This window comes from Eubalaena glacialis, chromosome 15, assembly GCF_028564815.1.
Source record: "Eubalaena glacialis isolate mEubGla1 chromosome 15, mEubGla1.1.hap2.+ XY, whole genome shotgun sequence".
NCBI lineage: Eukaryota > Metazoa > Chordata > Mammalia > Artiodactyla > Balaenidae > Eubalaena > Eubalaena glacialis.
This window is the reverse complement of record NC_083730.1, coordinates 85,029,587-85,054,438: the sequence shown is the minus strand read 5'-3', so window position 1 is coordinate 85,054,438 and position 24,852 is coordinate 85,029,587. Positions and strand designations below refer to the sequence as shown.

The 24,852-nt window shown below is 41.4% G+C and overlaps 1 protein-coding gene across 1 annotated transcript in view; it reads right to left on the bottom strand.

Annotated features, from left to right (window-relative positions):
* The window catches only part of PPTC7 (protein phosphatase targeting COQ7), a 36,456-nt gene extending 15,691 nt beyond the window's left edge, over positions 1 to 20,765 (bottom strand). The window contains exon 1 of the mRNA XM_061169810.1: positions 20,277 to 20,765. Within this exon, the coding sequence (XP_061025793.1) occupies positions 20,277 to 20,499 (223 nt within the window). The 5' untranslated portion in view covers positions 20,500 to 20,765. The remainder of the gene's footprint in view (positions 1 to 20,276) is intronic.
* Between the last annotated feature and the right edge of the window lie 4,087 nt (positions 20,766 to 24,852).

Genomic DNA, 24,852 nt, shown 5'->3' with positions numbered 1-24,852 from the left:
GGACCGCCAGGGAAGTCCCAAGGCAAAATTTCACTTTAGGGCAATTCCAAACTAGTTGGTTAGATGATATGATGTCTGCGATTTGTTTCAAAATATTGGGGGGGGGGTGACAAAAGAGTAGATGAAACAAGACTGGCCATGAATGGATAACTGAAGTTGAATAATGAGAGGTACAGTCATCCCTCTACCTTGATGTATATTTGGAATTTTCCATTATATAAAATTTAAATAGTAATAATGATAAGAAAAAAGATCCTTCTGCCTGCTGTGTGGAGAGAAAAGCAGAAAAGGGAATGAATCAGGAGACTGTCTCAGTAGCTCAGTTGTGAAATGGTGGCAGTGCAGTTAGAGTGCAGGGATTTGGGATCCAGTGAAACAAAAGGACTCACAGGTACACTGAATGGGGTACAGTGAGGGTGGGGGAAAGAGAAGCATCAGGGATGACTGAGGTCTACCCTCCCAGGAAGAAGTATCATTTTTTGGTGCTTTTCAAGCAGTTGTAAGGATATCTAGAAATTCTTACAAAATTTAAGGTAGTTTAATAGGAACTTCTTTTGAGGAATTCTTACGTCACCAGGGATAAGATTTTACCATGATTTAAATGCAACAATTTGTGTTAAAACACAGAATGCAATTATAGTCCTTGCAACTCCATCTGATGAATCATTCATTCTTCTCAAACTACTGTTTGCTTGAGGAAAGAATTTCTTAACCAGTTTCTGATCTAAGAGCCACAATTAACTTTAAATACAAACTGGTTTCATCTACAAATGCCCTTCATAAGAAAACCATTAAAACCTGAGATAATGTTGAGAGTTGATCCTGGCACTCACTAAATAATCTGTCAGCAGGTTACAGAGTCTGACTTGGCACAGCCCTTCAACATTAATCAGATTTCTCCCAGAATAGAGGTAACCTTTCAGGCACCTGTTTGCTTTTATATGGGAAAAAGAACACAGGCAAAACTCCATTGGCCAAGTCTCTTTAGGGGGAAAAAGAGACTCAAAAAGCATATAAACTTTTCAATAAAGCTGTGTGAAAAAAGTCTTAGTATACATACATAATTTACTTACAAAGAACAAGTTATATAACAGGAAGAGTTATATTTGGGATTAGAACAGGCTAAAACCAGAATAACCTACATTTGAAACCTAGTTTAATTCATATTAGGCAGTTATTTCTATAAGAAAATGAATATTTCCTCTCTTGCATAAGCAAAAGCTTCAATCCACAGAGAGAACACCTTTTAAACAGTGGAACTGATCCAGATATAAAGGGAAATTTCATTCAGAGGTAAAGAAAACAACTGTTAAAGGAGAGATTGCTTCAGATCTTGAAGATATCAAACAACAAAGGATAAGAATATCCCTAAGAGCAAATGGAGGCTACAGTGAATACTAGGCAACAGAGGCTGAGGGAGACATATCCTGCCTCCGGGAAGCTCACCTTCTAGTGGGCAGCTAGACTACTCACTCATGGGATCTAGACAAACGGCTCTCACAAATGCTGCTACAGAAGAGTCAAGAGCAGGTGGTTAATGCTTACGGGGCACTTCGAGAATGGAGCAAGCTTTCACTAGGAAGTGGCATTCAGATCTGACCCTGGAAGGTAAGTCAGATTTCCTCAGGCAGGGAAGAGTAATTAAAGGAAAAGAAGGCAAATTAGGTGTGGGTGGGGCTTGGGTGAGTGGGGAGAAGTTGAAATATGCAGGGCAGGGGCTGAAGCTGTGGGGTGCCCCAAATTGCAGTCCAAGAACTTTAAGCTTTATGCTATAGACCTGTGCTGTCCAATGCAGGAGCCACTAGCCACATGTGGCTATTCAGTTTGAAATGTGGCTAGCATGGATTGAGATGTGCTGTTAAATGTAAAACACACTCAGGATTCCAAAAACGTAGTACCCCCGAGATTGTAAAATGTCTTAGTTTCATGTTGAACATACATTTTAGATATACTGGGTTAAATAAATATATTAATTGAAATGAACATCATCTGTTTCATTTCACTTTTTTAAATGTGGCTACTAGAAAATTTAAGATTACATATATAGTTTACAGTATATTTCTACTGAAGAGCACTGCTCTAGACAATAAAAAGTCACAAGGTTTCTGGGTAGAAGTGATATAATCCAATCTATATTTTAGAAAAATAATCCTGACAGCAGTGGACAGAACGGGTTCAGAGAGGTAAGAGGTCAGGCATCAGCTGCAAGATTTTAGGTTAGAGGTAATGAGAAAAGTAGAATAGACAACCACTGGAAATACAAAGGACCTAAAGACAAGATGGCTCTCCATCAATACATTTTATATCAATAGGTTTCTGGATTTCAGGAATGAATATTGATTAGATGATTCCCCAGTTAGGAGGGGGTGAAAATGCCTTCAGAAGATACTGACTTCTGTCTCAGGTATGCTGAGTTTCAGACACCGGTAGGGCATTTTTGTGGAAATGTTCTGTATGAAGTAAGGAACTAAGAGTCTGCACTGGGGAAGGCAATCAGGGCAAGTTCTCTGACAAAGGTCCAGTACTGACACCACAGGATGGACTGGATGCTCAAGAGAGTATAGAGTAAAAAGTTTAAGGACTTAAGGGGGATCTTATCTTAGGAATGAGAATTCCTGGCCACATAGCTCACCTGCGATTTGCATCTTACTCTAGGCATCAAATTACAAACACAGATATAACTGATTAAGTTTAGGAAACAGCCAAGTAATCCAATTTGTCAGAATGATATCATTTCTTTAGCGGAGAAGAGAGGTGAAGTTGAAAAGGTGGACTGAACTGGAAAGGCTTTGAATGCCAAGTTAAAGAGTTTGCACCAATATAGAAACTATTTCATTTAACTCACTGTAATCATCTTATGTCTCCATTAATAACATTCTGTCAGCCCACGTCTAGCTTAAGTGTTTCCTTTGACCTAAAATCCAATTAAAACCATTATTAGATTAAGATAATGGTTACATATCTGAAATAGCTGAGCAAAAAGCTGAGAAGAGACTATAGGGCACAGAAAATTCCTTTAGTTGTACCATTTACAACTGAAAATGTCAAGTTTTATGAAGTGGGAAATAGCCAACTAGAAAATATTTATATTTATGATTTTTATTAAATATTTTGCTAAGTTCTCTGTAGATTGCTTTTCTAAAGTAAAGAGTTAAGAGAGAAGGAGAAAGCGTAATTCTGGTGTTATCTCCCATCATTTAAATATATCTTTTTATAGGAAGAAAATTCTTAAAGTAACAATTTTCATTTTTCTAATTAATACATTTTTGTCTTTGCCTTAGTTATAATCATATAAAAACAAAACTTTGCTGTACTTGAAAAAAAATCACTTAGCTTGTTATTAACGCAGAATTTTACTTAATAGCTTTATTCTAAGCAGAAAATTCAAGGAAAAAAGATTTGGTAAGTAAGCTGAAATTGTGGAAGCTTAAAAATCCTCCTTCCAACTGCATTCGGCCACCTAACTGTGTAGCTGGCAAAGGCTCACCTTGAAAAAGATTTTGAACTAAGCGATCATCAGCCTGAGTCTCTCCATCATTATCCATTATCAGCCATCAGCATGAGGCTGCCGTTCTTCTTAAACTCTTCTTACTACACTCATCTTCAGATTGACATGCAATTAGTTACATTTTCCAGAAGAAAGTGATACCCAAAAAATAAATACTAAGTTTCAATTTTAATATAAGCATCAGTGAAGAAAAATAGGTAATTTGATTTTATCCAATAGCTCTGGCAGAATTTCAAATACTAAGTAGTACCCAAAGGTAATAGAGCTTTATTCCTTGTATCTTTGATGATCTCGAGGCATTTTACATTGAGCCTCATACTCTCTCTAATGAAGTAAGACGGTTCTACAGGGATTGTTTTTCCATCAGTGAAACACATCTCCTATCTACTAGGATGGGTACCTGATAGTGAACTGAAACTCCAGAGGAGAAATTGAGTAAGAATCTGGCTGGATCACAAGAGTTGAATAATAAAAGCAGCAGGAGACCCTCTGTACTCAAGGGATAAGGATATCTGGTTTTACACTTTCTGCAGCGAGCACTCATTTGATGAGGAACTGGTTAGGCAGTATCTATTGCAGTGCTACAGCCGGCTTCTTTTCAGATGCCAAGGCTCTTCTTCAAATACTATAGTCTAGTGGTCTCAAAGCCAACCTTATTTGTCTAGGGGCATCACAACATGAAGCATTATAACTAGAGAAAAATGAGATCAGAGGATAAACTCAATTTCTATCAAATGGAACAGATCACACTTGTATCAACAATTCTGAAGCCTCAACTATTTGGGCATTAAAAACACTCCCCTGTGATTCAGGACTGTGAAATGCTTCTGCAAACAATTATCCCAAAGGGAACAAAAAGAAGGATTACTGGAAAAATGTATTCAAAAGTTGATTTATTCAGAAAAGTACAATTTGCTTTGACTAACACTCCTTTCAGTTCTCTAGAGGTGAAATTATATAGATTATCACGTTCTTCCTGCTTTAACAAGTGATATATTCCCTTTGCAAGAAGTTTCCCCAAAATAACCACTATGCATTAGTCACAATGAAACTTGCATTTTCTAATTCTCCAGATACCAAGTCTACGTCAAGAACTCAAGATCTTGGGCTTCCCTGGTGGTGCAGTGGTTGGGAATCCGCCTGCCGATGCGGGGGACACGGGTTCAAGCCCTGGTCCGGGAAGATCCCACATGCCGCGGAGCAACAAAGCCCATGCGCCACAACTGCTGAGAATGCGCTCTAGAGCCCGCGAGCCACAACTACTGAAGCCCACGTGCCTAGAGCTCGTGCTCCGCAACAAGAGAAGCCACCGCAATGAGAAGCACACCCACCGCAATGAAGAGTAGTCCCCACTCGCCGCAACTAGAGAAAGCCCGTGCACAGCAACAAAGACACAATGCAGCCAAAAATAAATAAATAAAGTAAATAAACTTATAAAAAAAAAGAACTCAAGATCTCTAAGCAGAACAGCTAACTCAAAGCTGAGGCAATAAAGCTGAAAGGATGGAAGGAAGAAAGGTTCAACCCTATGACAAAATGTATAAAAAGGGACACATAAGCAAAACTCAAATCCTGCTCAAGAAATAGTACTGTCCAGGACAGTCAACAAAACTCAAATATGGACTCAAAGCAGGAATAAATATTCTATTTTATGTTTTAGAATTCTAAACAAAATAACTATTCCTTTCTAGCTTAGTAAACCTGAAACTACTTAATAATTAATCAAATTAAAATGCACACATATACATATACACATTTAAACCCACTGTCCAGAATACTTCATTAATTAGACACGGTAATCTCCAGACTACTCTGGGTAGTAGAAGACGATTAGGAAATGATAGTGTGAAGGCCAAGAAACTCAAAGTCAATCTTTTTAAAAGAAAAATGGTCTTCCTCTAGCTCTTCTGTTTAAATACCAAATATTTAATGTGGAATGATGTGTTTTGACTTAACTGTGGCTGAGGACCTTGGGTATCTTATAAAGTTGAAGGTTAAGTCACAGATAAAGGTCACTTCACTCCTTTCTGAGCTGCAACAGTATCTTCCTCAAATGCTAAATGCTGTCAGCAATGCTTTCTAGACAGGAGGAAGCAACAGACAAATCATCTGGGGGGCTCACACTTATTTTAAGATATGAACAATAGAGACAGGGACCTTAGTGTGTTACAGAATTAAGGCCTTCTATTAAAGCTGATGCTTCTGTTAGTTTCTAGATATTAGAAAATGTTACACAGTGCCTAATAATTTAACATTTAAGTAAGAAAGTAACAGCAATTAAAGTCCAGCTATCTGATGTGTGTCTACTTGTACTGGCCCTGTAGGCTAAGAGAAAATTTTTCCTTCTATTTATAAGATTAGATCTAGAATTCCGGTCTTAAAGGTTAACCTAATATTTATAACAATTAAGCCATATACCCTGACCTAACCCCAAAGAGGATACTATTTTACCCCCTGCTTTCTCCACCCCTCTATAAATATAAGAGCTGCTTTTTACTAAAATACCACCCTCTGGGAGAGGTCGAGTCACATGCAACCCTGCCACAAATGCTTTTTTAAAAAAAGTGAGAACATAATTCTTTTGAATAAGCCTGCCAAGTTAAGGTCTTCCCTGGTGGCGCAGTGGTTGAGAATCCGCCTGCCAATGCAGGGGACATGGGTTCGATCCCTGGTCCGGGAAGATCCCACATGCCGTGGAGCAACTAAGCCTGCGCGCCACAACTACTGAGCCTGTGCTCTAGAGCCTGTGAGCCACAGCTACTGAGCCTGCGTGCCTAGAGCCTGTGCTCCACAATGAGAAGCCACCGCAATGAGAAGCCGGCGCACCGCAACGAAGAGTAGCCCCTGCTCACCGCAACTAGAGAAAGCCTGCGTGCAGCATAACGAAGACCCAACACAGCCAAAAATAAATAAATTTAAAAAATAAAAAAGCTTGCCAAGAACTGGCCCTTAATTTCTGAAAATTAATTATATTTTCCCTATATATTGTTCAACTAAGTAATGACCTTTGAGGGGGTAGAACAAGTAATTTTTTTCTTTTTTTTTTTTTTAAGATTTATTTATTTATTTGGCTGCGTTGGGTCTTTGTTGCTGTGCGCCGGCTTTCTCTAGATGCGGCAAGCGGGAGCTACTCTTCGTTGTGGTGCGCGGGCTTCTCATTGCGGTGGCTTCTCTTGTTGCGGAGCATGGGCTCTAGGCGCGCCGGCTTCAGTAGTTGTGGCACGCAGGCTCAGTAGTTGCGGCCCACGGGCTTAGTTGCTCCGCGGCATGTGGGATCTTCCCGGACCAGGTCTCGAACCCGGGTCCCCTGCGTTGGCAGGCGTATTCTTAACCACTGCGCCACCAGGGAAGTCCTTTTCTTCTTTTTATTTTCCACACTTCCCCATTTTTCCAGTAATGAGTACATGTTGCCTTTATGGGAGAGATGATAAACTATATGAATTCAGTTAAGAATTGCATTTTACACTTACATTCAATATTAAAGTTAGTCAACACATTTTATTGAACATCTCCTATATGCAAGACATTGTGGTGAAAGGGAGCCAAAGGGATTTACATATAATAAAAGATTTCCCACCCAGAGGAACTTAAAATCAAGTGGTAGTGATGGGGGAGGCGGGGAATTGGAGCAGCTTAAGATAAATGGCTATAATAAAACAAAATAAACATGTACCACTAAAGCCAAAAGCAAGGAAGATCAGATTACATCTAGCTAAAGGAATTAGAAAAGCATTCATGGAGAAGTGTCTGATTTGAGCCTGGAAGGATGAAAATACTGAGTTGTGGGGGAGGAGGAGGCTGAGGAGAGAGGCATTTTGGGCAGTTCCCTGTGATTTTGACTAATATGGATAAAGTATAAGTAATAAAGGCGGAAGTTACAGCTCTAAGAGCAGAGAAACCTCACCTCTAGGTAAATGCCTATCACACCCCTGCCACAAACCTCTCACCAGCAATTAGCGAAACAATGCACTGTAGGAGTTAAGGTATTTAGGAGGTCCCCCAGAAGCAAAGGGCTGGCCTGAGGCCACCAAAGTTCCTGTGGCCTACTGACTAGTTCAACAGGCTCGCTAAGGCCTTTATTTGCTTTAATTAAGGGGCTTTGCTCAATTATTAGCCTAGGAATAGTTATAACTAAATAGTACTCAGACCCAGCAAAGACCCAGTAAAAGTAAGTTTTAAATGATCATTTCTGACTTAAAAGGCAATGTACACACACTGGGCAAGGCTTTGGAGTCAGATCTGGGTTCAAATTCCAGCTCCAGGATTAGGATGAGGTGTACTAAGGGTGTCTTGGGTAGCTCTCTGAGCCTCATTATGTTCACCTGTAAGTGGGAATAAAATCATGAACATCACAGTGCTGGTGTGAGGAACACGGATAATGGTGTTAAAGAGTGCCTCGTCACAGTGCTCAGCTCACGGCCAACATGCAATAAATGAGAGTTATGTCTCTCTTAAGGCCAGGGCTTCCCTGGTGGCACAGTGGTTAAGAATCCACCTGCCAATGCAGGGGACACAGGTTAGAGCCCTGGTCCGGGAAGATCCCACATGCCGTGGAGCAACTAAGCCTGTGTGCCACAACTATTGAGCCCACGTGCCACAACTACTGAAGCCTGTGTGCCTAGAGTCCATGCTCCGCAACAAGAGAAGCCACCACAATAAGCCCCTGCACCGCAATGAAGAGTAGCCTCTGCTCGCCGCAACTAGAGAAAGCCCGCAGGCAGCAACGAAGACCCAACGCAGCCAAAGATAAATTTAAAAAAAAAAAGGCCAAATAACAGTATATAGACCGGTCTGCCCTGTAGCAATCAGAAAAAAAGTCTTTGATCAGTGTCGGCTGCAAGCTCTTCAAACACTGGTCTATGGTCACAATCAAAAGACAATTCCCACTCATATATAATGTTTAAAATATGAGTGGCCCATTCAGCTTTTCTGGTCACACATCCACCACCATTCAATATTCCATTAAACATTTAAACAGCAACATTTTCAAGCACTAAGGAACAAATCTGTATTTGTCTCCAAAAAAATACATGAAGAAAAAAAGATTCATCTGCACCTTGAAAAAATAAGTTTTCGTTTTCCAGAAGTGACTCTGAAGTAACCTTATTTAACAAATACCTCTTAAGTGCCTGCTGCCTACTATGTGCCAGGGTTCAGACTTAGAAATTTCTCATTTTAAATGGGAAATCTTATAACGACAATGAACACATAAATGTTAGTGGGCCTAACCCTCTCCCTAGGTCACTACAATAACAGCAGCACCTGTATCATGACTTTCCTGTCTCCTTTCTCCCACTCCGTAATGTGACCCCCTTCAGGCCTGAGTCTTTTTCATACTGGTAACGTCTTTCATTCTGGAGTGCTAGCCCGGTTCCTGGCACAACAGTTCTCAATTCTTGCTGCACATTGAGATTACCTGTGGAACCCAAGCCCTACTTCCCGAGCCAGTATGCCCAGGGTAGGCCTGGGCCTTGTAACAAAGCATAAAAATCCAAGCTATACAGGTGATTCTAACGAGACTCACTGTGAGAGCACTAAGGACTCAACAAAGACCAGCTGGATCCAAGCATGCCACGAACCAGATGATTCTACCTCTGAAATGCCTCTGCTACCAAGCAATCCCCTGTTTTCAATTCCCAAAGTTTTGATTCTTCTCTTGCATTTCCTAACCTGATTAATGGCAGCCCAAACCACCCCACACTTCCAGGCTAGAAACCTTAAAGAACTTTCCAGAAGCAAAACCTCAAAATCAACTCCAATTTCTCTTTCTCCTTCACCCTCTTCGTCCAGTTATCACTAAGTCCTGTTGATTCTTTGTCTGCAATGTGCCTGAAGCCCAATTACTTTCCAGTACCCTTAAAGACCATTCTAGCTCAGACTATTTCAGTAGCCTCCTAATTGATCTTTTGCCTCCTGTTCTCCCATTACACCGTTTTTATCTTTTTTTTTAAACAAGATTGCTATGTCCATATTACACTTCTAGTCAAATACCTTCCATGTATATACACTTATTTACTTGTATTTCTAAGAACATTCTCTAGAAGAATATACAAGAAACTGATAACATTGGTTTCTTTTGGGAGAGGAACTTTTGCAGCTAGGAGACATGGGTGAGAGGGAGACTTTATGCACCCTTTTGAATTTTGAATACCTTTTCAATTTTGTACCATCTAAATGTGCTTCTTCAGAAAAAACCAAACTAAACCCAAAACAACAAAAGCGAAAACATCTCCTATAGCTTCTACCAAAAACAAAAAATGAAACAACACCCAATATGGCAACTGTGACCTTTGACAATTTGGTCTTAACCTGTTTTCTAACATCAATTCTCAACCATCCTCCCATCCCCACCCTGCCAGCCCAAACTACTCTCTAGCTACAAAATAGCTGTAGTTTGGGAAGTCTTCTTCTGTGCATTTGCTGATCCCTCAATCTGGAGAGCCTTGCCAATCTTCTCCTCACTTGCCTCAGTTTATTGAAAAACCCATCTCTCGGGGCCTGACTCCATGCTTCCACAACATCTAACGTTTCTGTTCCTGTGCATATGTGTACCTTCTCCCCCAGACTGTGAAACTTCAAGGCTAAAGTCTATTTTGTTCGTGGTCTTTTCCCCAGCACCTGTCAAGGACTAACAGGAAACAACCAGTAAACAATGAATTCAGTTGACTGTACTGATAAGTTAGAATACCAACATTCTGATAAACCAACTTTCATCTGAGAACTACAAAAAGAGAATGAACCCACCGGGGATAAAGGCGGGGGGGGGGGTGGGATAAATTGGGAGATTGGGATTGACATATATACACTACTATACATAAAATAGATAACTAGTAAGAACCTACTGCATAGCACAGGGAACTCTACTCAATACTCTGTAATGGCCTATAGGGGAAAGGAATCTAAACAAATAGTGGATATAGGTATAACTGATTCACTTTGCTGTATACCTGAAACTAACATAACATTGTAAATCAACTATACCCCAATAAAAATTAAAAAAAGAAAGAGAGAGAGAGAGAATGAACCATTATCTCATCCTAGAGTTGCACAAGGTGTTGTGCCCTCTTCTCACAGACTGTTAAAATAAGGCTGGATGGAAAGAGCCTTGAAAAGGAGTCTTGGAGATGACACAGCTCCCAGCTTTCTTTGCCACTAACTGGCTGTAGGACACTGGCCAAATAACTTCTCTAAACTTTAGTTTTCTCATCTGTGAAAGAAAGGGCAGGAGGACAAATTCTCTCGAGAGTTCCTTTTTCTAAGCTCTAAGATTCTGGGATTCTAAGTCACATTGCAAGAAAAGGGAGCCTGTTTTAGAAACTCTTTATAAAATAAAAGCTAACAGATACAGCTATATTTTACTTTTCATATACAATATTACATTTACTGCATGAACTAGTTTTGAAACAAAGGCTCCATTTCAGGCTTCTCAATTTATCCTTTCCCCTTAGTACACCACCTCATGTATGTTTTCAGAGAAGTTTTGATAATGATCCAGAGGGTAAAAACACTGCCCCATGTCCTTTTACTTCAGTTTTAACCACCAGACTAGAATATTGGAAAAGTTTTTTTCTCCTTTAGGACACTGACAAAAAGGTAGGCCAACCATTTTTCAATTTGAAATTCTGATGAAAGAATAAAAGATAGTTATAGATTAATTGGCTTCACTGAATTCAGACGATCTGTAAATTATTTAATATGTATGTATAGAATGTATTCACAAAACACACCAAAGACCATTGATTGTTCAGTGAATTCAGGGTACATGAACAAGAAAATAAGATCAACGTTGCAGCTCAAGAACCAAGAGAAGTGAATTTTTAAAAACAATACATGCATAAATGACACCTCTGTTTAGACTTTCTCATTTCATAGAAACACTGATGACCATATTACCAATTAGTATTCAAACTAGAGGCCAGGAACAGTTTTCCAGCTCTAATGTAAATAGCTCAAATCTATTTTCTTATTCAAAACTGCTATCCAAACATTGATGTGAAAACAGAAGCACGTTTTGTTGGCTTCATTCAGCACAGCTAACCTTTTGCATCTACCTCAAATGACAGCACAAATTTTGATAAGTCAAAAAACCTACTGGAGATGGCATCCTTGAAAGATCAAAATGTACAGTCACAGTAGTACAAAAAGAAAGAAGTTCCCTCTTCATGAGGGAATGAGTAAAAAGAAATGAGTAAAAGAAAAATCAGTGCAAAAATGTGTTGGAACTGGCTTGAGTCAAAATAGTACTCGGTCCCTCAACAGAAAGCACTCTTTGTAGTAAGTCACTTTTGCAGTCTCTGGCAAAATTTTTGCAGTCATTTTGTAGCCCTTGGGATTCATACCAACAATTCAATCCGTTCTAGAACTATTCACCAGCTACAAACTTACTCACCTCAAAAACAACTGTTTAAGAACCTAGTAAACTTATAAATTGTTAAATGTGACAGACTCAAGATCAACAATAAGCTTACTGATGAGAGTAATTTCATAGCAAATGGAAAGGTATAAATTAGTATAACCTTTCTGGAGGGAGCTACACTAATATTTAAATCAGAAACCTTTCAAAAGTTCACAGCCTTTGACTCAGGAACTCCTCTTCAAGGAGTTTATCCTAAGGAAATACTTACATGTAGAGATATTCACTCTAGTGTTACTTGTAACAGAAAATTGGAAATAATCTAAATAACTAAAAATAGAGGACTTTATGGACTATATACGCAGTAAAATATGATAGCTATGCTTATTATGGAAGTATGCTCAAGCTACATTACATAACAATAACATTACAGAGCAGAATACACACTAACCCAACCTTATTTACTAATATGTATACATACAATTGTATATACACAAAGGCTAGAGGAAACCATACTGACTATAATTGAGTTATGAGTTACAGGTATTTTATACCGTGCTTTTGTGAACATGTATTACTTTTATAAGCACAAAACAAAACCATTTATTTAAAAGCACTAGATGCGCAAGAGAAAACTTAGGTTCAAGTCCCAGCTTTGATACTAACCTTACTGATGAGTCAGCCTTATAGATGAGGAAACAGATGCAGGTTAAGCAGAAATAAGAGCAACTATTTCACAGTTAAAAGATTAAATAACGTAAAACATAAAAATACACTGTAAAATCTAGGGACTTCCCTGGTGGCGCAGTGGTTAAGAATCCGCCTGCCAATGCAGGGGACACAGGTTCGAGCCCTGATCCCGGAAGATTCCACATGCCGCGGAGCAACTAAGCCCAAGAGCCACAACTACTATAAGCTCGCATGCCTAGAGCCCATGCTCCACAACAAGAGAAGGCACCGCAATGAGAAGCCCGCACACCGCAACGAAGAGTAGCCGCCGCTCGCTGCAACTAGAGAAAAGCCCGCGCACAGCAACAAAGACCCAACGCAGCCAAAAAAAAAAGAGTAAAACCTAAAGCACTGTATATGTATAAAACACTGGTAAGTTGAACCATATTTTGTGTCAGATATTGAATAAATGTTTAGCAGAAAACAGAGTGAAGTATTTTCCACTCTTTAAAGAAAAGGTTCTGCTCCCTCACCCCCACCCCATCCACCCAAAATCCTGTTTGGGATCCCATTCAAAAGTATTTAGCATCTTTTCTTTAAAATTTTAAACTGAAAGATCCGTGCCACTTGTCAACTCAAGTTTAAATGAGTAAGTGTGTGTTATCAGCCCAATGCCTCCTGCAGTTGGTCAGCTTTTGCAAAAAACTTTTGATTTATGATGCAATTCTGTAAACTGTGTGAATTGTTTAATAACAGGAAACAAATGATTTTAGACCTCAGAGAGATAGAAAACTATGAGATTTTTAAAATATTTGACAACTCTCAAACAAGACAGATCACTGAACTTTATTACTAATGACAAAAATTAGAATCTAGGTAACCAGTTCTTAAAATGAGACCAAAAGTTAACACTAATTTTGAAAGGCAAACCCACAAGGCACACCATTTTTCAACTGACCAGAAAAGTAAAATTTCTTTAGAAAGAAACTGTCAACTTACCTTTCCAAAGCATTTCCCTGAAAATTCTGAACCTAAAGCCCCAGGTAAGGCCTCTCTAAAAGGCACGGGGACCTATATAAAATGAATTTGACATTTAGTTTGAACTTGACATAAGCGTTTATTCAAACCGACATAGGCGTTTATTCAAACCGACATAGGCGTTTATTCAAAGGACATGGTTGTAGGTCAAATACTCTGACCTGGTGTAGTACTTCTTGAGTCACACACAAGTACAAACTCCATTTGGATACTGTTGCAACCATTCAGGTTATGTATTGCCCAGTTTCAGAAAGCAGTGCTAAAGTTCAGGAACAGCCTCCTCCAATCCAGGTTCCCCCAACTCCCTCAACACCCTGCCCCCCCCAAAAAAACCCCACAGCACAACCAGTTAACATCTACATCTTACCTTCTGCTACAATTTAAAATCTTTTAACAAAAGTATATTTTCTAAAAAAGTATAAACAGTCATGCTTTTAAAATGCAACTACTTGCTCTATAAAAACAAGATTTATCCATATTCCTTTAAGGAGATTATTAACAAATTGAGAGAAGCTGGAAGTTAGGAAAATTTAAAACTAAGCTCAAGAATTTCTAGATTAAAGACTGAACAAAGGAAAAGTAGTTCTAACAGTATAACAAATGAGGAAATGACTTTAAAAATAATGTGCCTTATAAGAACCTTATGAAAAGTACAATATATAGCAAAATGAGAAAAATATTGGGGAGCAGGAGTTTAAGAAACAAACAGCAAAATTCCTCTATCCATCAACCCTGTAATCTATTTATTACAGAATGACAGAATACTCAGAAAAGTCAGAGGACAACTAGTCAGTGGCTATGTTTTTGTCAGTAGCTTCTTAAACCCTGATGTTTCTGAGTCCTAGAAGGCTCTTTTACTGAAGCCACAACTCTCACACTTCCTTAACATTCCACAATTTTCTCTTGAAAGCACACAGATGATTATGAAATCCAGCATATTTAAAGTACTGATTGATCTCAGAACTTACATACCTGATTGCTGACATTTAAAAAAGATTTCCCCCTCTATTAAATAATTATATTAATGATATATAATCATTATATATTAATGATATAAAATATATAAAAAACAACTATATTGCTCATAAAGTTGCAAAGTTACAATATGACCCAACGATTCCATTTCTAGGTATATACCCAAGAGAATATATATGTTCACAAAAAAGCCTATACATAAATGTGTCACAGCAGCACTATTCACAACAGCCAAAAAAGTGGAAACAACCCAATGTCCATTAATAGATGAATTTTTTTTAACGTGGTATATCCATACAATGGAATATTATTCAGCCATAAAAAGGAATGAAGTACTGATACATGCTACAATGTGGGTAAATCTTGAAAATCTTATGCTAAGTGAAAAAAGCCAGACACAAAAGACCGCATATTATATGATTCCATTTATATGAAATGTCCAGAATAGGCAATCTGTATAGTCAGAATCTACTTTCTGTTGCCAGGGATTGAGGGAGGGGAACTGGGAAGTGACTGCTAACAGGTAGGGGTTTTCTTTTGGGGTGATGAATACGTTCTGGAACTAGTTAGTGGTGGTGGCTGCACAACCTTGTGAATGTTGTGCTACTGAATTCTTCACTTTAAAAGGTAAATGTTACGGCAGGTGAAAAAAATTCAGTCAGGGTTATGTCTGCTGTCAACAGGTGGATCAGACTGAATTCTGACTTTCAGAAAATTATGACTATATAATAATGAGACTAGTTTCCTGACACAGCTTGAAATCTAGATGAGGAAAATTCGAAAGAGGGCTTCTTGAAAGGTTGAAATTAGCGCGTACACACACTCTCCCAAGGTGACTAGCACTTTATTAAAAGGACAACTCACTTTCAGATATAGAGGTTCTACCAAATACATTAAAATTACCATGACTATTGGAAAACATCAAATTCTACCTAATCAATTCACTTCCTAAATAAAATTTTGATCTTTATATTGTTTGTGTAATCCTCATACCTTAAGACAACTACTTTTTCTTTTGGCCGTGCCTTGTGGCTTGCAGGATCTTAGTTCCCCGACCAGGGATTGAGCCTGTGCCCCCAGCAGTGGAAGCGCGGAGTCTTAAACACTAGACCGCCAGGGAATTCCCAAGACAACTACTTTTAAGACTGTATTACTCACAAGAACACTTCAAATTCCTGGCCACAATCAAAATTATATCTAAAGGCTAGAATTTTTCATTTATTTTTAAGGTTTCAAGTTAATCAAGCTTAAATAAACATTGTGCAGTTTTAAAAGAATTACTTTACAGGTCAGTATTCAGAAGTCAGAACTTACATGGCATACACCATGCTGTCTTTTTTCCAATAAACTGTGGTTTAGTATGCAGAGGAGTTTTTTTGCACTTTAATGAGTCATAGAGTGAATAAAGAAGTTGTACACACACACACATCCCCATACCCTTAAGCAAGAAAAGCATTACCAGAACGCTTTAACAGTACCAAAAGACAGATGGGTTTTGAATTCACCTATCTTGTCAAGAAAACTTAAACCAGTGGTGTAACGGAAAGAGGACTGAAACGGGGAATCTTGGTGCTAGTCCTAATTCTGCCCTTAACTAGTGGAGTAACCTTAGCAGAGTCATTTGACCCTCTGTTTTGTCTTCAGTAAAATGAAAGAATTGGATTGCAAGGTTTCTAAGTCTTACAACTCTCAATAGTCTTTGATTCTATTGTTAAGTGGCTTAGGGCTGTGGGAGGCCCAGCAGTTACACGCTAGGCAGTTCTCATATTTTTACGTACTTAGGCAACCATGCCATATAGAGTAATAAGAGAACTCAGTATTAGTCACAGGGAAGAAGGAAAAAGAAAAGTGCACATAGCTCCTGCTGGTACTGGTATACTCCTGTTGGACCTAATAAAGAGAAAGCACCTTTGCCAATTTTCCAGGGGATAGGAGTAGTTCTTATGTCTCACCACACCCACCATAGTTGGTTTTTCCTAAAAGAAATCCAGTGGGACTCTACAAAAATGTTGTAAAGCACCAAGTACTTTTAGTCACTGCATGACTAATACAACAGATCAATTCTAAATTTAAGAAATAAAACAGCTTTCTCTTTCTAATACAAAAGAAATAAACAGTTTTCATTCCAAACAAAGAGTCCTAGACGACCACAGTGAGTTGCACAGATAACTTAGCAATAAACACAGTGTCAACCCAATGAAAATGAATTATCTACAGAACTAGAAGGTTCAAAGCACTGAGGTTCAACATAACATTATTATTCGACATAGCCTTTTTTTTTTTTTTTTTTTGGGCCCCTCCGCGCAGCCTGTGGGATCGCAGTTCCCCGACCAGGGATCGAACCCAGGTCACGGCAGTGACAGCACCAAATCCTAACCACTAGACCACCAGGGAACTCCCTCAACATAGCCCTTTAATGAAATTCAGTTTACAACTCCAACTTCCAGAGTAAAAAGCAGTATTAAAAACTCACTGAGACTCATCACCTCTTTCACAGCAAGAGATAATCAGACCTGCCTGTGATGGGATGGTGTCAATAAAATAGAAGTCACCATCATACGGACTGGACTGTGGAAACCAAAGATCAAATGAGGCCAACTCAGAAGTTGTATCAGGTGGCTCCCAAGAAGGCTTTCTGCAAGGACTCCTCCAAAACAGGACAGTCCTAGCTAGAGAACCTGTGTTCCCTGATTTGCATGCAACTCTCTCTCTTAAAACGGCTCTTTGTCAAATATGGCCACAGACCACATAAGCAATCATCTGTCTGGTTATGCCTAGCAACATTCCTTTCAAGAGGGGTACAGAGCTGTGGTTTTTAATCTGGTACCCATCCATGGACCTCTAGGTGGCACATGGATGGACTTCACGGGGTCAGTGAAGTCCCCAAGGGCCTATGCAAACTTTTGTATCTCTGCACATTTTTGGGGCAAGCGAGCCCTTGGGCAGTAAACCAAGAGGCTGTGAACCAAGGAAAGTTAAGAACCACTGGTGGTTAGCGACAGATGTAAAACAGAACAAATCTACTGACGGTGCCCATGTAAATAAGACAGGAAGTAATGCCCATTATTTGAGATGCAAAATAACAAAGGGTGCTGTCTTTTCAAAACAAAAAGAAAATATGATATGATGGTTGGAAGTTCTTGAGGGTCAGGTAGTCCACTCCCTTCATCCTCTAGTCTAGATGAAGAAAATGAGCTGAGAGACTCTTATCCAAAACCACAGATCACAGAGTGGCAAAGCTGAGCACCAAACCAGGCCAGGTTTCTGCCAGGATGGTATGTTTATACTTTTTTCAGAATGGGTTTGACCAAAATTTTCCTTATGAATACCCCACTCCATTAAGCAGGTAGCCTTCAAAAAATTTTAAATCAAGCTTCAGCCTAGGAATTTGACACATCAAAATATCCCCCAAATCATAAATCAAATCACAAATCTTTCACATAAGCCAGCACATAGCAGATTTGTAAGGGGGAACCTTAGTGGCTCAATATCCCCTATCCTGCTGCACTATAAGTGCAACTTGAAAAAGCAGCACAGGCCACAAGCTTCTAATTGTGAAGTGCCTCAACTGTAATGGAAAAAGACAGCCACTGACAGACCTTTAAAAAAGATACCGAGTCAGGGTCAAGCTGACTTTAGAGTGGATTTGTAGGACTTCAATTTGCAAGTTCCCACAGGGAACTTTACTCAATACTCTGTAATGACCTATATGGGAAAAGAATCTAAAAAAGAATGGGTATATGTATAACTGATTCACTTTGCTGCAGAGCAGACACTAACGCAACACTGTCAATCAACTATACTCCAATAAAAATTTTTTTAAAAAATTGCAAGTTCCCTTCTGAGGAGTCTTAAGTGTTGCCTAAACACTAACTGATTTTTTTCAACCCAGGTAATGGAGACTTTCATGAATTAAACTGATAACCACTTTTCTAGTTCTATGTTCACAAACAGTACATGAGTAGAAGCAAAGATAATAGGCAGTTATTCTAAGACCAAATTAAAAAATAATTATGGGGCTTCCCTGGTGGCGCAGTGGTTGAGAATCTGCCTGCTAATGCAGGGGACACGGGTTCGAGCCCTGGTCTGGGAGGATCCCACATGCCGCGGAGCAACTGGGCCCGTGAGCCACAATTACTGAGCCTGCGCGTCTGGAGCCTGTGCTCTGCAACGAGAGAGGCCGCGATAGTGAGAGGCCCGCGCACCGCGATGAAGAGCGGCCCCCGCTTGCCACAGCTAGAGAAAGCCCTCGCACAGAAACGAAGACCCAACACAGTCATAAACAAAAAAAAAAAAAAAAAAAAAAAAGTACTCAAAACAATGTTAAAAATAAAAAAATAATTATGGTCATAAAGTTACAGGACCATTTGTTCCAATACCTAACTTTGCCTCAGAATATGAAATTTAATTTTTATTATTTATTTTTGGCTGTGTTGGGTCTTCGTTTCTGTGCGAGGGCCCTCCCTAGTTGCGGCGAGCGGGGGCCACTCTTCATCGCGGTGCGCGGGCCTCTCACGATCGCGGCCTCTCTCGTTGCGGAGCACAGGCTCCAGACGCGCAGGCTCAGTAGTTGTGGCTCACGGGCCCAGCTGCTCCGCGGCATGTGGGATCTTCCCAGACCAGGGCTCGAACCCGTGTTCCCTGCATTAGCAGGCAGATTCTCAACCACTGCGCCACCAGGGAAGCCCCAGAATATGAAATTTAACGTGATCAAAATAATCTAACCTGAGAAGTGAAACCAAAGCGACATTTGAACCTAAGTTCAATGACAACATGTCCTTCAATTACAAAGGAAGTGCTTTATTTATTAAAAGAAATTTAACGGCATAGGATTCTATGGCATACGCACTGCCTCCAAAGACATACAATATGGTAAAGTTTCTGATCGCTTGTGAATTATATTTAGCCATTTCTGCAAGCTCTAACTCTAGACTCCCAACCCCTAAGGTGTAACTGGAATGGGCCGTTGGAAGCACCTGTGGCCTTTAAAGGCTTTAACCAATTCTCAAGGCTTTCTTGGCCGCAGTCTAGAAGAGGGTTTGACCATTCTATTTTGGGTCAAGGAGACTCTCTTCCACCCCAAGTGACCTCAAGTGGGCAAGATCAGTTTGGAAGAATGCACTGCGAGTGATTTTTCACCAGGCCAGCGGCCTGCGCTGCGAGACTTCCAAAAGGATGTAGATCTGGTCTCGATCGAGACGACGAAAGAATGCGGCTAGGCTGTGTGGGGCTCACGACAGCTAGTCGGCTCGGGATCCCGCTGCCCGCGGCCGGGCTGTGGCGTCAGGAGCGTGAAGAAGCAGGGATCCCCGGGCCACGCAGAGGGAGGAGAGAGGAGAGAGGAGGGAGGGAGGGAGCCAGAGCGAGGTTCGGAGCCTGCAGGTGTCGCCGGGGGAGGGGACGAGATCGTCCGGGGCTGGCACTACCAAGTGACTAACAGTGCGGTTCCGGACTCAAACTGGTCACATTCTCAGGCTGTGTGACCTTGAGCGTGTGGCTCGTCCGCTCTGCGCCTCAATTTCCTCATCTCTAAAATGGGGGTTGTTCAAGCGGAAAACGCACCTTGGATCGCTTGGCAAGGCGCCTGGCACATAGTAAGCGCTCCGTACAAATGAGCTACTACTGGCTCTCGGGCTCCTCTTACCGCCCAGAGGAGCGAGGAAAGCCCCGAGCAGGGGAGTCCCCAGGAGGCGGATCCCGGGCTGGGAAGGGGGGACCTGGCCGGGCACTCACCGAGCACGTCTGCCGAGCGGTGCCGGGCTACGAAGCACGCATCGTCCCCGTAGCACGCGCCCTTCTTAAGGAGGCCCTTACGGAAGTCCTTGCCGAAGCCGCAGCCGGCCGTCACGAGCCCGTAGTCGCCGCCGCCGCCGCCGCCGGCCCTGGGGTCGGTCTGCGAGAGGCCGCCGAGCACGGCGCGGGCCACCAGTCGCCCGTACGAGAGGACCGAGAACATCGCCGCCGCCGCCCCCCCGAGGAGGCGGGGGGCCCGGGGAGCAGAAGGACGCGGAGGCCCGGAGCCGGCTCTCTCCTCAGCCGCAGCCGCGCCGCCGCCGGGACGCTCCTCAAGGCGGCGCGCAGTCGCCGCCGCCCCTGTCCGACGCGCGGGCCCTCGCACACGCTCCGCCGCGCGCACTGAAGCCAGAGCGAGGTCAGAACCGGCGGCTCCTCCGCCTCAGCCCGACTCGGGTCCCGGCTGCAGCCACCGCTGCCGCCGCCATCTTCCACTCCGCTAGCGTGTTCCGGGCCTCGCCGGCAGCACCGCCCCCTTTGTGGCCACGCCTTCAGCCCCGCCCACGGCCCCCTGCTTAGGCCCAAGCCCCGCCTCCTCGGCTCGGTGCCCTACGCAGCCACAGAGGTCGAGCGTGCGCAGAGGATGTGGACACAATTTCTCTTGGGAGTTGTAGTCGCTTTTTTACTTCACTGCCTAGCTTCAAGGACTTAGGAGGATTCTCCAGACGCGGGACCTAAGTTAAAATACCGAGAATTACAGGTGGGCTGTTTTCTCCCCTGCTTTAACCATATCTTTTAAAAGCTATTGTTTTAAATAACGCCACTATTCCTTTAAAGAAAAACCTGGAAGAAAGTATCGGGTCATATATCATTATTCTGTAGTATATATATTAAGAAACTGAAGTACACTAATCTAGTGACACCTCCAGAACTTATATATTGGAAGGGTTTAGGGGAGGCAATCTGTTTGGAAAGAAGAGCCGTTTTGCATAGTGTTTAGGAAAATTCGAGAAAATACTATATGTTCCTATTAGACGGTGGGGTGAGGGTGGAGGGTTAGTGATGGAGATTCAGGCACGGCTACTGCAGCCATGTCATACAGAAGTGTTTCAGACTTTCAGACGGTTCTGCCAAGTGGGGAATAAAAAATTCTAGGCCCCAGATTTCTTTGCCTCAAATCTTAATTTTCTTGAAGGTCCACCTAGCTAAGCAGGTCTTTTCCCCACCTCTGATTTGGGTGCTCAGAGAGGTCATGCAGTGCCAAAGACTTGCAAAGATGAGGGCCCTGCCTCTCTCCTCCCACAGCTGCCACCTCTTCTCATCAGAAGGACAACTCTTAGCAAGAAAGGCAGCTCCCCTTCCTTTTTTTTTTTAAGCTCTCAGCCCACCCTTAACAAAGACATCACAGTAGCCTTCTCCAGATTTTGACTAACCAACCTTCTTCTGAAAATATTTAGGTTGAAAAATAACTAAATTTAATGGGGAGTTTGTAATGTAATGTGAAGATTAGCTCACCAAATGTGTGTAATATGTTTGTATGTGTATATGAATGTACATTCAAATTACATACCATGCTGGTGGGACTGTACATAATCTAGCCCCTGCATACCTCTCCACCGCATTTGGTCCTGTGCCCCCTTCACTAACTGGGCTCTAGCCATGCTCACAGCTGCCTCAGGGCCTTTGCTTTTGCTCTTCCTTCCACCCACCAGAATGTAATTCCATTACCTGAGGGTCCTGTGCTCTTTCTTACTGTATCCCCAGAACATATGGGCACACAGTAAACACTTTAGTAAATAAATGAAAGAATGAATGAATATTTCACTAGATCCTAAGCACCCCAAAGGCAAGGATCATTTGCCATTGTATTATTACAACTAACGGGCAGTTTGTAAGTGTTGAATAAAAGAAGGGATAATTGAATAGGAAGCATAAATAATATAAAAATAGCATTTGTTGAACAAAGGAATGACTGAATGGATTCAGGAATAAAAGAAAACTGAGATTTGAGGCAAGTGATCTAATTTGGAATACTTTTTGGTTTTATTGAAACATAAATGTATATCACCGAGAAGCACTGGTCCTTTTCTAGTTCACTTTTGACAGAACTGTAGTTCCTCTGGGGATTCCCATCTCATTCTATAAATGAATCTCTTTTATACCTTTTAAAATACATCTAAAGACCTGTAAACCATCCACTCAGAGCACATTCCGTTATCCCAGTTACTGTCATCGTTAAACACTTTTGTGATTCACAGTGTGCTAAGTACTCTATATGTTTCTGTCCTTAAGGGTTTTCATCAAAATTGGACTGAACAAACCACTTCACATAATGAGTGGCATTTTGTCAAAGGTGTAGACAAAAAAAAGTTCATTTACTGGTTAAAAGATACAGCGATCCTAGGAATGCAGTTACACCTTGCTATTTTTTATGGCCCACAAGAATTGGAGAGCGCCCAGAATGAGGGGGTGGAGCTTTGCCGAGCCTGTGCTTGGCATTTACGTCTGTGCCAGCTGTGCTAAAGGTTGTTCTTTTAAGCACACACCACTACCAAATCCCAGCCAGGATGTCAGGTAATTCTACCCCAAGGACAAACTTTTTAAAATAGCACGTCAACCCCTGTTCCTTGCCTCAATTAGACTGCTCCTACCTTTCATTTTCAGGGCATATATTACCTGATTTCCATGTCACTCACAAGAACCGGTTGGATGAGATGAGCAGCAACATAAGATATGACTCTGACGCTGGTAACCTCTGCTCTGTTGGGGTGACTGTTTTCACAGTTAAATGATACGAGTGCCTTGAGTTTCCTGCAAATGAGTTTTCTGCAAATGAGTTGCTCTTCGGAGCACAATGCGAACAGAATCCTTTCTCAAAGATCCTTTGCACCTTTTCGGAAAGGAGAGGAGACAGGGCCTCAGGTTCCCTTGAATCATTTATTCCAGAGCCAGTTCTAAAAAGTTTCACTATTGTGGGGAAGCCAGGAGAGGGTACTCTGAAAAGAAAAAAAAACCTATCTTCCCCTGCCCTCCCCCAGGAGCACAATTCACTTGTGACATTTTGCTAGACTTAAAAAGCCCTAAGAGTTTTCTTCCTTAACAGAGTTACATTCCTAGCACTTCAAGGATTCCTGGGAGGTCACTTGTCACTCTCAGAAGCGAGCAAGTGGTGAAAATACCATCTGTGTTCCCAGGGCACCTCTATGGCATTAGGAAAGAGCTTTGCACTGGACTCACCCCCAGCACCTAAAAAAAGAAAAAAAAAAGGCATGAATTCCCTAATGAGATTTTCTGCCACACTGGTACACTGATCTCGTCTGATTTCTTTCTGCTAACCTATTCAAAATGAGAAGTAATTAGCTTCTCATCCTTGGTACTATTGACATTTGGGGCCAGATAATTCTTTATTGTAGGGGGCTGTCCTACACATTGAAGGGGGTTTAGCAGCATCCCTGACTTGTACCTACTAGATGCCAATAGCACACCTCACCCCCTAGTTGGGACAACCAAAAATGTCTCCAGAGTCTCCAGATATTGCCAAATGCCCCTGGACGGGGGGCGGGCAAAATCACCCCCAGTTTAGAACCACTGGGTTATACCGATGCCTTGCAAGTGAAAAATATTTGGGGAGCACTTGTTAAGTCTGAGACTCTGGGCTAAGGATAAAAAACGTTGGTGCCTTCATGGCAGTCACAGTATTGACACAGAGGGTTAAAATTAAGTAAATTTAGAGAGAAAATAAACACCACTGGTTGAAATAAAGGAGTGTGAGGAGGAGAAAGAGGACCCATTGGGGTGGGAGAACACTCAGGGCACTTCACAGTGGGTGACATTTGTGAGAGGCCTACATGGACAGAGGCCTGAGGAGGGCGTATAACCATTCCAAGTGAAAGAAATGGAAACTCAGCGAATGCAGAATGATTGGAGAACGACAGGTAGTCTAGTGCAGCTCAACCTTAGGGTTTGAATGAGGAATAATGAGAAATGGAGCTAGGAAAATAGTGTAGGAACTATTTAGCCATAGAAAGGAATGAAGTGCTGATACATGCCTCAACATAGAGGAACCTTGAAAACATTATACTTTTTTTTTTTTTTAATATTTATTTACTTATTTATTTGGCTGTGTCGGGTCTTAGTTGTGGCACACGGGATCTTTTAGTTGCAGCATGTGAACTCTTAGTTGCGGCATGTGGGATCTAGTTCCCTGACCAGGGATTGAACCCCGGCCCCCTGCATTAGGAGCACGGAGTCTTAGCTACTGGACCACCAGGGAAGTTCCTACAACATTATACTAAGTTAAAGAAACCAGTCCCCAAAGACCACACATTGTATGATGCTATTTATATGAAATGTCCAGAATAGGCAAACCCATAGAGACAGAAAGCAGATTAGTAATTGCCAGAGGCTGGGAGGAGGGAGAATGGGAAATGATTGCTAATGGGTTTGGGGTTCCTCTTTGGGGTAATGAAAATGTTCTGGAATTAGTAGTAACGGTTGCATAATCTTATATATATACTAAAAAACAATGAACTGTACACTTTAAAAGAGTGAATGTTATGATATGTGAATACCTCAA